Source organism: Eleutherodactylus coqui, chromosome 2, assembly GCF_035609145.1.
Source record: "Eleutherodactylus coqui strain aEleCoq1 chromosome 2, aEleCoq1.hap1, whole genome shotgun sequence".
Taxonomy (NCBI): Eukaryota; Metazoa; Chordata; class Amphibia; order Anura; family Eleutherodactylidae; genus Eleutherodactylus; species Eleutherodactylus coqui.
In genome coordinates this window covers 243,605,315-243,618,924 of record NC_089838.1, presented here as the reverse complement: position 1 = coordinate 243,618,924, position 13,610 = coordinate 243,605,315, and the positions used below count along the sequence as shown (strand labels likewise).

At 41.7% G+C, this 13,610-nt stretch overlaps 1 protein-coding gene across 3 annotated transcripts in view; it reads right to left on the bottom strand.

The window, feature by feature from the left end:
- Positions 1-2,180: 2,180 nt before the first annotated feature.
- UNC45A (unc-45 myosin chaperone A) overlaps positions 2,181-13,610 on the bottom strand; it is a 28,085-nt gene continuing 16,655 nt past the window's right edge. For all 3 annotated transcript variants that reach the window (XM_066592739.1, XM_066592738.1, XM_066592740.1), the window contains exons 13-20: positions 11,586-11,726; positions 11,351-11,478; positions 10,015-10,081; positions 9,420-9,533; positions 8,444-8,559; positions 8,205-8,322; positions 7,485-7,640; positions 2,181-3,528 (exon numbers count right to left, since the gene is read on the bottom strand). In XM_066592739.1, coding sequence (XP_066448836.1) covers positions 3,253-3,528; positions 7,485-7,640; positions 8,205-8,322; positions 8,444-8,559; positions 9,420-9,533; positions 10,015-10,081; positions 11,351-11,478; positions 11,586-11,726 — 1,116 coding nt within the window. In that variant the 3' untranslated portion in view covers positions 2,181-3,252. The remainder of the gene's footprint in view (positions 3,529-7,484; positions 7,641-8,204; positions 8,323-8,443; positions 8,560-9,419; positions 9,534-10,014; positions 10,082-11,350; positions 11,479-11,585; positions 11,727-13,610) is intronic.

Genomic DNA, 13,610 nt, shown 5'->3' with positions numbered 1-13,610 from the left:
AGGGCATAAGGGTACATCATGGCAGCGGGGTACTTCCCGCAACTGGGCATACCCTTACGTCCTGTGGACAGCAGGAGATCAGAAGAGATCTCACACTTCCGGCAGCGGGAGTCGGCTGTCACTGATAGTCGGCCTCCTGCTGCAACAGCAGGGGTGCATTGGCGATGCGACCCCCGCTGTTAAGCCCTTTCCTGCCGCGATCTATGTAGATCGCGGCATGTAAAGGCTTCACAGAGGGAGCGCGCTCTGATGTTATCGGGCTCTCGCAATGTAATTGCAGAGAGCCCGGCTGGTTGCCATGGTAACAACGCCACCTACAGGCGTCCTGTATTATCACTGCCTATGATTGCTATAACAAGTGATAAGGCATTGCAGGAGAGAAGTTCTGCAATGCTTTATCATAGCGATCATCGGTGCTATGGTGTAAGACGCCTAGAGGGGGGCAAATTGTGTAATAAATAAAATAATAAACAAAAAAAATGTATAAATAAATTTAAAAAACTTTTGTGCTTTCATATTAGCATAAAAATGTTAAAAAAAATTCTACATATTTAGTATCATCGTGTTATTAGATAAAAATTATTGTATTCTAATTTGCGCGTCAACCCCTTCTAGTATTAGCGTTAGTGCATGAAGTGTTATTCATCGATCTGTGTTTGCTGCAATTTGGTTTTATTTTCTACTGGGAACATACTGATCCATATTTGCCCAATAGAAAATACAAATTTTGAGGCAAAATTGAACAAAATAAGTCTGCTGCATTTAAAAAACAAAAACATGGCTGGAAAAAATACGACGGAAAATACGGTATCTAAGACGACCCCCAACTGTCTACTTATACGCCGGGAATACGCTGTAGAGTTAAAAAAAAACCAAAACAATCCTCACCGCCTGTGGCGCTGTTCCCTCCTCCATGCCGACAGAGCTTTGCTTTCTGGATGCAGAGCTTGAATGCCCTGCCTCCAGAAAGCTAATGCTCTGATTGGCTAACTCAGCGCAGCGTCTGCCAATGAAAGTGCTGCGTTAACGAATCAGAGCATTAGCTTTCTGGAGGCGGGGCACTCAAGCCCCACATCCAGAAAGCAATTCTCTGTCGGTCTGGAGGGGAGAGCGACCGCCTGCAGCAGCGCCGCAGAACACAGCGGGGGGAAGAGTATTGATTTTTTTTCTTCTACAGTGTATTCCTGGTGGTTAGGACGACACCCAACTTTGGAGGAGATTTTCCTGGGTTAAAAAGTCGTCTTATACGGTATATAGATTAACATGTGCTCCATATTACGGTCCGCAAAAGGAGTTAAAATAGGCTCATTGAAAATCGTCCCAAATCTCATCCACTTTGCTGATGTAGTAGGCTATAGATTTTCCACACACAAATCCACATCATATGTGTCATTGGTGAACCTATCCTTAAAATAATTAGGATACAAATAGCCAGAAACCTTTGCAATGAGTGTAGATGAAAGGGACTCTCATTGTGCAAATTTTGACATTACTCAAAACGCCTTAAAGAAGGTAAAATGCTATAATATTCACCATTGTTGACCCCCTAACATCAATTTAGAATATAAACTTTCACATTCTTTGTCACTGGGCTAATTATTTACTGTTATGCTCATCCCTTCCTGGTATTTATCTAAATGCTCTTAATCCTAGCATGTCTTGTGCCCTCTTACCCGGTCTCTGGTATTTTATCTAGTGCAAATTATACCATGTTCGTGCCCTCCCGATGTGATCATGTGTGTCTATTAAATATGTCTTTAGACTTGTTCCATTATGCGTGAGGAAGAACCCTAAGAGGTTTGAAAGCTCGCAATATCATGTACTTTTGTTAGCCATGAAAAAGGTATCATATCTACAAGATTACTTTTTTTTTTTTTACTGAGAACAATCACAATATTGTTACCATCATGCCTGGATGATGCAATATCCCTCCTTCTATGCTGTAGTGTTATTACCTGGGAGCTGTACAGGGTTTAGGTTATTAGGACTTTTTTTCTGCAAACTAAAATCACTTTAATAACACGATATTTATATCCATGACTCATAACAAGGCTGTTATTACTGACACTTTGCTGAGCAACCTCGATGGTGCAACAGCATGAACTGCCCTAATGGGCTCAAAATTGCTGCTATTATATCTTAGATGAAGGAATAGAATCATGTTAGAGGCAACAATTGCGGGAAGATTAAGAAGTACAATTTTTTATTTAAAAAAAAGACTTTTGTAAGGTCACAAAACTTTGTACTAAAGCAACAAGTTGCAGGATGTGGCAACAGTATTAAGACTTGTGTATTTGTAAACTATTATAACGAAGTTGTGGTGCAGGAGCAGCAAACAGCAAGGTCCCCTCCCCTGTCCACGGGCGTTGCGGTACCCGCCACTTGGGAGCAGAAGCTGCAGACGAATTACAGCCGGTCAGCCTAATCTGATAGATAGGCTGACCGCAGAGAATTTGGGCAATTTGCAGCATGTTGCGAATTTCTGTCTGCGAGCGGAGAATCGCAATGATTCTCTGCTCGTGGACACAGGCCGAAGCTTTCTATAGCAATGCTATGGAAAACTTAAGATGGCGTGATTCGCCGGCATAATTACTGCCGTGGACAGGGGGCCTAAGTGTTTTCCATCCAAGATAACCAAACCATTTTCCCCCTTCAGTTTATGAAATTTGGTCATTGACTATTCATCATGCAGCATTTACGCTCTGAAAACAGAATGAATGAAGCTGGAATGATCTGTTAAGTACTTAAAATGTTTTTCCTCCTAAGCCACAGGATTGGAGAGAACTTGCTGAGTGTGGGGCCCCAACCACTGGGATTTCAGCTGGTGTGTCCTGAAGCGTGGGCACTGGAGCATCAGTGATGGCCAAGTTCAAGCATTTAGCCATCTCTGCCTATCCTAATGCAGTCAATGGAGCAGAGGCATGCATGCACGGCCTCCACCGCTTGCACTTTGGAATGCACAGGGATGGAAATCTCAGAGTCAGTGAGGGTCCAAGTAGTCGGACGCCCACCGATCAGCAACTTTTCCTGTGGATAGGGGATAACTTGCTGTGGTAGGAAGAACTCTTTAATGTAGTAAATACAGCTTAATCATTGTAAATGGAATGTTCTGCAAGTTATAGTTTCTGTTTTCAACTACTCAACCTTTTCAAGATCATGGCTTGCTGGCAGTGAAAAGAAACATTCAAACAAAATCTCTGCATAGAATGATAGAGTAACCAAGCAGCGAGTCTTGAGCAGTTCAGACAGTCCTTAGTCAGACTCACTAGGCAGGTTGGGTTTAATGAGTCCATACTCAACAGCTTTATTTAAACACTCTTGTGCAGCTCGAGACACGGGACGTTTCTTTTCATCTTCCTCATTTTTTGCAAGAACGGTAAGAATTTCAAATATTTCACTTTCCATCAATATCTTTGCCAACTCCTTGTCTGCAGCCATCATGTTCAAGACTACGATTCCTCCACGATGCTGAAGTTCTATGTTCTCACCAAGGAGCAGGGCCTGAAGAATCTCTAACCAGTGGGCAGTCTGCAATGAGAAAGTTCAAGAATGTTCTCCGCTCATTCAGTGTCTACATACCTTGGCTGTAGATGTGATATTACATAGAAAAACATAATGCAAATTATAGGAAAACCATTATGCTGAATCCAGAGACAAACTCCAGCAGAAGTAAATCTAATGAAGATGTATTACAAAGTCTATGTACATTTGCTGACTATAGGGCAAATGTCAATCAAAGGGTGCAGATTCAATTTCAGCCTAAACCTTAGATTTAATTACTCTGCAGGCTTAGCTAAAGCTTTTAATGCCGATTCCACGGTGGATTATAGGAGTTACATCACTTCGGGACGAGCCGATGAACTGCAGACTGTAAGGCAGCACATACATTTCTGTTATGTTCAGAGATATCTTTTTTTTTTTAGGAAGAAAAGTGGGGACAAGAGAACCTGAGGCAATTTTATATACAACACCTACTAGTCTAAAAGCAAATGGCTCACATGTGAACGCTGCCATCAGCTTTGCTCCTCCCATTCTCACATGTCCTATGTACTGGAACACGATCGCTCAAGGAATCCCCTGCTGCAGCTGTTAGAGCTGCAGCACTGGATCTTGATGTTCCCCCATTGCTCTCAATGGGGCCGGCAGCAGCAGCGCTGGCCTCATTGAAATCAATGTGAGATTATCGCGATCCTCTGCCACTGCAGTGACAGCAGTGGCAGGGGACTCCCCACGGCAAAGTTATCATTTCCTTCTGGAGAAGGCTTATGGTTTTGGCTTATATTCCTAGTCATTACAAGGCATGTTAAAAAGGTCAGACATTAACTTGTGTGAAAGCTGTCTTCTAATAGATGGCGCTGCTGAGGTAAACATATCTCATTTGCATATCAAATTTCCCAGAGGAACAATGCATGGCCGTTTAAGTCTCCTCAGGGAGACAGTGTATCCCTCCAGGCCCACTGCATTAGGGAGGCAATGAATAGTACTGTATTGCAATGCTTCACAAAACAATTTATAAAGCTATGAATTTGATTATTACAGGTAGCCATCCCTATTGTCTGTATGTTGTGTGTGCAATGGGAGGCTTTGACGTTTCTGTCACTATATAACTCTCAGCGAATGAAGCAGTTCCTCATTTTAACCATGTTTTTAAAATTTTAATTTGAAGAGTAAAGAAAATACTCCAGCACACAGGGATCCCCTGATAGTTACCCATCCTCAGGCCTATCTCCTGTTGAAACCAGCTTGTGCTAAGCAGCAAATCATGGCATCATAGTAACATAGTATGTTTGGCTGAACCGGATGGACAAGTCTTTTTTTTGGCCTATTACAATCCAACGTTGATCCAGAAGAAGGCTGAAAAAAAAACAAAAAAACCCCTATGTCGGTTTAGAAACCTTTTTTCCTCTAGATGTAGGTGGCGCCCCCTGGTTACAGTCACAGTCCTGGGTATAAATAGATGATGGTTCCCTGATATATTTATACATAGTAATTAGGTCGCCCCTCAGACATCTTTTTTTTCTAAACTAAAGAACCCCAATTTTGATAACCTCTCTGGGTATTGTAGTCCGCCTATTCCATTTATTACTTTAGTTGCCCACCTTTGTACCCGCTCTGATATCTCCTTCTTGAGTTCCGGTGCCCAAAACTGTACACAATATTCCATGTGTGGTCTGACCAGGGACTTGTAAAGAGGAAGAGCAATGTTCTCACCATGTGCCACCTCTTCTGATGCCCCTCATGATCCCATTTGCCTTGACAGCAGCTGCCTGGCACTGGTTGCTCCAGTTAAGCTTACTGTTAACTAAAATGCCCAAGTCCTTTTCCATGCCAGTTTTGCCCAGTGGTTTCCCATTTAGTGTGTAATGGTGACATGTATTTCCTCTGCCCATGTGCATAACCTTACATTTATCAGGGTTAATCCTTATTTGCCACTTTTCTGTGCAAGCCCCCAACTCACCCAGATCCATGTGCACCCGTCAACTGTCCTCTTGTATTATTTACTTTGCTTAGTTTTGCATCATCTGCAAATATTGATATTTTACTGTCCAATCATTATACCAGGTCATTAATAAATAGATTAAAAAGAATAGGACCCAGTACTGCCCTCTGTGGTACCCCACTGGTAACGGTGACTCAATCAGAGCATGCACCATTTATTACCACCCTCTGCTTTCTCTCACTGAGCCAGTAACTTACCCACTTAAGGCCCATTTACACTGCACGAGGGTCGGGCAAACATTTAAGCAGCTTAAAATTCTGAACGATGATCGTTAAGTGTAAACTGCAGCCATTCAGTACTGAACGACCGCTACTTATAGAGAATGGAGAGGGTTGCAGGAAGAAAACTCTCCTCCAGCCGCCCCGCCTCCCTGCTGGCCTCTCTGTGAGCGAGCCAGCCATACTCGCTCCAGTGTAACAGCACGGGAGAGACTATGTGCGGGGACGAGTGCCGGGCATCATTTGACCAACCCTGGTCTAGTGTAAATGGGGCTTTACACATTCTCGCCCACACCAAGCATTCTTATTTTATACACCAACCTTATATCTTTTGACACATAATTAAGATCTGGGACAACTGCTATAAGCACTGCGCCTATTCATTTTTTGATGAGATATTAAGAAGTTTAGTCAAATTTTTCAATTTAAATCAATGTGATTACGTATGTGTAATAAGAGAGTGATGACAAACTCAGATTCAGACATAGAAAATTGATGGCAAAAAAAAGCTCCCCTGGTCCATCTACTGCTAGCCCTTATACTATTTACTTGTTATTTTGCTCTTATGATAGATACATACTTAGCCCAGGCCATTTAAATTCATATTGTTGATTTTCCAACCATATCAGCTGGAAGTTTGCCTCAAATGATCTACTACTCTTTCAGTAAAATTATATTTCCTGATACGGCTTCTTATTCGTCTTCCAACTAATCTCAGATTGGCCACATTGTTCTCGTGTTTAGCTTCCTAATAAAAACACTTCCCTTCTGAACTTTATTTATACCTTTAACATATATGAAGGTTTCCATCATGTCCCCCTCTCCTTTCATCTGTGTCAATAGGTCACTGCTCTCGAAAGAGCACTACAGACCCCTTCAATGTGGTGGCTGGAGGGCTATGCGCTTCCATGTCCATTAAAGGGGTTGTCCCGAGGCAGCAAGTGGGTCTATACACTTCTGCATGGCCATAATAATGCACTTTGTAATGTACATTGTGCATTAATTATGAGCCATACAGAAGTTATAAGAAGTTATTCACTTACCTGCTCCGTTGCTAGCGTCCTCGTCTCCATGGTGCCGACTAATTTTCGCCCTCCGATGGCCAAATTAGCCGCGCTTGCGCAGTCCGGGTCTTCTCCTCTTCTCTATGGGGCTCCGTGTAGCTCCGCCCCGTCACGTGCCGATTCCAGCCAATCAGGAGGCTGGAATCGGCAATGGACCGCACAGAAGCCCTGCGGTCCATGAAGACAGAGGATCCCGGCGGCCATCTTCAGCAGGTGAGTATGAAGACGCCGGACCGCCGGGATTCAGGTAAGCGCTGTGCGGGTGGTTTTTTTAACCCCTGCATCGGGGTTGTCTCGCGCCGAACGGGGGGGGGGGTTTAAAAAAAAAAAAAAACCCGTTTCGGCGCAGGACAACCCCTTTAACCCTTTGCAATCCAATTTTGGATTCAGGGTTTCCTAGGGGGGGGGAGGGGGGGGGCGCTTCCTTTTTCTGCCATTATACAATGGCGCCATCTGCTGGCAAGAGCCAGTACTGCAGTACGTGACATGCTGGAGAGGCTCCCAACAACAGAGCAGCCGGCAATATACAGTAAGAATACCCTGCCGGACATCTTCCGACATCAGAACTGCACAGGCTTCAATCGGAATGTAGGAAGACGTCAGACAGTGGATTGGAAAAAGTTAAGTTGGGTTAAATAATCTCTGAATTAATATAAGTCGACATTAAGATTGCCATTTCACAATTTTTCTAAAGTGTCTTACCACTTGTGTAACTCTTTGGCAAATCTTTGACTCTAAAGAAGTGAGCATTGCAAGAGTTCCAGCAGCAGCACGACGTAGACGCTCATCATCTTCACCACAATACAAAACTATTAATTTCAATCGATCGGATCCCTCTACCATGAACCGTTCTTGTACCTATGGAAGTCAATTATTTGTTTGTTACATTAATTTGTGGACAATACTACGAATAGTTTTAGATGACTGTAATATAGCATCAAATATATGACCTAATGGAAGAGAATTTTCAGATAGAAAGGAATAACTAAACAAGGTAATACAAGCTGAGAGACTAAATGAAGAAAAGAAAAAAAAAAAATCACCCAAGTGACCCGTTAACTCCATGTAAGTTTCAAATGAAATGTTAAAAAAGGAATACTAAACATAGAAAATGCATTAAAAAAAATAAAATTTTTTTTATTATACGTCCCGGCTCTTCCTTTCCTTTGGTCCTATTTAGTCTCATTATAATTAATACTAGCAAATATATAAATAAATATTTTTTGGGTGTCTCCAGAAAACAGCTATGCAGGAGTCTCCCCATCTGTGGTAGGGCACACAGGAAGTTAAGTCCTACCATTTGGGAAAATCGCCCTCCAAGCATCCACTACTCGTTCAGTAAAACATTACGCTCTGACATGGTTTCTCATCCCCCCCCAAACTAATTTTAGAGGATATCCCCTTGTTAAGTTTTAGTCTTACCTCTTGGCTCATGGTCAGGTTGCACATACACTCAGTAGCAGCCACACGAATCATTTCATGCTCTTCAAACATATAACCCTCAATCATTGGAACTGCCTTCTCCTTTATGATCTTACTCCTGCAGAACATATTTCCAAACCATTAATCACGTCTATGAAGTGCTATTACTCACCTATTGTATCATCAGTTCAACACAAAGTGGTCTCCATGTCCTGTGATTAGTTTGACACGTTACCCACCTCAGCCTTTCACTAATCCCTGCAAGATTCGTTAATGCCATCAGTGACTCAAAATTCTGCAAGCCTGTGCAAGTAAGGTGAAGCAGGCTGACCAGTGGTCGGATAACCTCATAAATCTGAAGGAGAAAGAGGAAAAAAGTGGGTAATGGGGAATTAATAATGCTCACATCATCACTTTTACATGTATTGTACAGTGACTATATCGTTCACATCTACTCTTTACTGCATGTATATTATTCAGTCCTTCTCTGTTATCAGGTGCATCTTATAGTTCAAAGTGTGCAGTAAAAGATGAAATCACACATAGAAAACTGGGCACACTATCAGCACCAGTGTAAGAGACAGACATCTTAAAGTCAAATTAGTTTCAGAGTGGAGCTACTAAAGTGATCTTGGCAATCTCTTCCCTGAATGAGCACCGGCTGCCAGATCGGTAATGATCAGCTGTTGATGACTGCCCACATGCTATTACATGGTGCTTTTACATGAATAAGCAGCCACCACATACTTAATGGTCACATTCAGTCCTTCGTGACTTTTTTTTTCTGCAAAAGGCAGGTTTTTAGAAAAAACAACTGTTTCTGTGCGGAATTTAGCTTTAATTAAAATATCAAAATCTCAAAAGGCACTAAAATGCATCCCTTAAGAACAGTTGTCCCACAAAATCAACTTATCCCTCATCTTGTGAATAGCGGCTAACTAAATGATCAGTGGGACTCCCACCGATCATGAGGGTATGGGTCCCATAGGTCCCTGAATAGAGTGGTGGTCCTGCACATGCACTAATGGTCCAATGAGACTGCTGGAGGTAGCCAAGCATTAATCAATGTTCTTGTTTGAAGAAGTCTGGCTATATACTTTTTCCATTCTATCCAATTATCAGGCATATCTCTCACTGGTTATTTTATACTTAACGGACACAGCAGATGATTTGACGAGCAGTCCAATTCCTTGAATGTTGTCTGCAGGTACTTACCCTTTCACCTGGAAATGCAATTTCAGGGTTTGAAGTAATTGTTATTTTAGCCAGTGCTTGTGCTGCTTTAGTTTTTCCAACTTCTGTTCCTTCTAAAGCCAATGGTATTAAAGCCTACAACAAAGCAAGCACAAGCATATTTTATTGTATAGTGGAGAATATCTGCTGACAAATGCAGTGAGCCAAGAACAAGCTGGTCACATGAACCTAATATCGCAAGGATGAAGTTTCATGTTGCGGTTAGACATTTCTAAAAGGAGAAGATCCAGTTGGAACACGCTGTATAAATGGTCCCCCCGGCATCCACTAAATGTACACAATTCATTTAACCTCCTGGTGTTCTCCAGAGTTTTACTTTAGATGGTGTTCAGAATTATTTTACAACATCTGAAATGTTTTAATCTGAGAGATAATACTTTGTCAATAACATTTGGCATATGACTGTTTTTTGCCTTTTAAGGCAACTTTTTGCAAGCTAGTCTATATTTAAATGTTCATTTTTCTATCAAGTACTCAGTGAGCACTGGGAGCCTCACATCCAGCATTATCTAATCTCCGTGATTTTAATGAAAATCAAAATGAGAGAACTCATTACCTTTCCTCCTCCTTGAGCTACAACATTTCCTCGGTCTTCAGATTTTTGCACCAAAGCCAAGAAAACCCTAGAGGGACAGAAAACAGAGGACTTTTTTTGCTTTTAAAACAAACTGACACTACTTGGATTACGCAGACATCTTGGCATTGGATAATATGACCAGTATACAGCTTAGAAGCAATATATTAATGGCTGTAACCAGGGCAGGACAAGGGGTAGACTGAGCATGTGGACACCTCAGGTGCCATTAAGGGGCCGGGTGCACAGTTTATGCAATTACTTCATAATAAATTTGGCACCATCGTTTGGAGAGGCCTTTAACAATCCTTTTTCCCTAGACCTGTTATACAAGATATAAAATAGCACAAATAGACAAGGCCCCGACAATACCACGTTTTTGCATCTTGTTGAAAAGGTTATTTTTCTCCTTCTCCACCTCTCAAAAAAAACACACTCCCCTATCATTGTGTGAACCTAACCTAAGATATGGTATTTCTTTTTTATTTTAAACATGCTGTACCACTTGCCTGCCCATTATGTGTAATAATATGTCCCATTGGATTTCCAAAAGAACTATTTTTCAGCAGCAAGATCTCTAACATCACATGCATTATGTATGATGAGAAAATACAAAGCATGGAGTGTTCGGCTGCAATATAAACCCAGTTAAAATTCACCATCCATAGAGCCACCTGCACAAACAGATAGCATGTAAACAGTCACCATGCCCTATTAACCTGATGAAATTACCAAGTGCAGTTATTTTGTGGGTTTTTAGAAGGGATTTTCCTTTATTATACTAATGATGGCCTATTTACATCAATGGGAGACAGCTGCAGTACAATGATGGGCCACTAAAAAGTGGACCAAACAGAGCTTCTTCCAGCATGCAGCGGCTCCTTCACATCAGCTGATCAGCAGCCAAATTGTATAAACATATCTTTATAGAATATATCATCTTTGAAACTTAAAAAGGGGTGTTTTTTCTTATGTAACTAAAGTGTATCCATTGCAAAAATGTAAACTTTTTCATATGCATGTACGTTCTGTACCAATTTCTCACGTCTGAGCAGGACAGGTATAGAATTCCTTACAAGAGAGCTCTGATACACCTTTTAGACATGTTTTCAACCTCTCTGTGTCTAAAAGTATGCTTCAGTTTACCAACGTTAAAAGAAATTTTGCAAATGGTGAAGTAAGGATGCATAACATATTAGCACTTCATTGTACAATGAAGATTTATTAACATAAAACACGAATACAAACTCTGTCACTGGTTTTTTTTGCCAGTCTCATGTTTTTTTTTATAAACGTGATAAAGTAGTACAAGAATTACCTTGAAATCAGTTCCCTTGATGAATCTGTTAGTGCCGGGCTTTCATTCTTCACCATGCAGACAAGAGCAGACACCACACCTGCTACCAGGAGCTTGCAGACCCGCGCCTCAACAAACTCTTTCTTGTCCTAACATTGTCCAGCAGAAAATGGAAAACACATTAGGCCTGCTCATTAATCACAGTAGGTTTAGAGCAATATGAACAATCTCAAATAGAACTTGTCTGCCTCCTCACCTTTGGGTGTTCCTCAGGAACATGCTGCTTGGCATACTTGGCCAACTCCAACATTTGCGGGTCTATTTCCTCTCGGTCATAGCTGTTTGTACAGTTTACAAGGGTGGATGCAACTGCAAAAATCACAGTCTTGTCCTGTGACTAGAAAAGGAAAACGTAGATTTCTAAGAAATAAATAATGATTTATTTCCATCACTCCTACAGTGACAACCTCCAACCAGCAGATCGCAGCCATAATGGTTATTTTATTATAACGTGCTTAATCTGGTATATCCATTGTGTAGTTGAAACTGTATATTTATTGAACACTGTCAGTCATATACAACCCTCTGTAACCTGGTGAAATTCCCCAAATTTCACTTTATTGGAAAAAAGCTAAAATACCCAGCACGTCCGCTATTCAATGTGCAGAGAAGTGTAAACAAAGAGGCTGCAACAATTGTCCAAGTGACATGGCCGCTTCAGACAGCTCATTGACTGAGTTCCAAAAGTCAGATCCCCACTGGTCTGATCTGGATTGCCTACCCTAACAATAGGCCATCAATATTGTAATCCCAGAAAACCCCTTTAAGCTATACAGCATTCTTTTTAGAGCGAACTACAAATACAATTCTGAACAGGACAGATTCTAATCTTGCGCAGAACGGTACAAATACTCCCCTACTTGCGAACAGGTTCCGTTCCAGGAGCCTGTTCGCAAGTACGTTTGTTCGTAGGTCCGAACAAATGTTTGTATGGAGCGGGATCGCGGGTGGATCCCGCTCCATACAACGTCGGGTGCCGGCTGTTCTTACAGCGGACACCCGGCGGCAGCAGTTCTGACGAGCCCCGCCGCTCGTCGGAACTGCCGCCGCCGGGTGTCCGCTGTAAGAAACAGCCGGCACCCGACGTTTAGGGGACCGTACAGTGTCTGCGGCGGGACGCTGTGCGGTTGCTAGGCAGCTGGGGGCCTTCTGAAAGGCCCCATGGCTGCCTATGCAGAGTGCCTATCAAGCGCACGGCTTGATAGGCACTATGCATAGGCAGCCCTAGGGCCTTTCAGAAGGCCCCCGGCTGCCTAGCAACTGCACAGTGTCCCGCGATCTGACCGGGCAGGCTTCTATCAGGCTTGATAGAAGCCTGTCCAGTCCCTGCACAGTATGATGTAATGCCATAGCATTACATCATACTGTGCAGGACAGTAACTCGAACGTTCACAAGTAGGGAACTATCTGTATATGTTATATTACATATAAGACTCAAAACACTTGGGCAAAGGATGCATGTTCTGGATACTCTTTACCAATGAGCACCCCATAATGACAAGCAATATGAATGCAGAGCTTCTGATGTAGCACTTCTATAACATCGATAACCTCTTGATATTCTAAACCAAAATTGGGCAATCAACAGGCTACTAGAAATTGCAAAATTAGAGATACCAATATAATTGTTCGTCTTAAAAGAAATGTATCACCAAGAATTTTTTCCTCATTAAAAACAGCTATTGAAAATAGTCTTGTTTTTTAATGTGTTTTTATTGTCCAGTTGTAGAGTTTTCTATTTCATGTATGTTATTATGAGAACAGTATCTTACCTAAACTGCTATTAACAGCATTCAGAGAGCTGCTCTGGATTTGGAGAGGACTCTATGGGAAAGTGTTGTGGGCATGCTCTGTGACATGTGTAGGGGTCACTGTGCAGTGATAGGGAGTACATAAGTTGTGACCCTCAACTACTGTCAGGGGTGAATCCTATGTTATCTATATATAGATGTCACTTTTTATGGTAGCCATACCTGTGATGCGAATGAGGGGACTACTGAAAAAGTAATCTCTGCAGGAAGTCTCAGTCTATTATTAGACAAAGTGGCCAATGTGAAAACTGCAAGATTTCAGTATTTTTTTTTTTTTAACATGCAAAGGGGACATGGAAAATTAGAAGAAAATAATTTATATATATACATATATATATATATATATATACACATACATACATATATATATATATAATATATATATATATATATATATATTCCACTCTCAC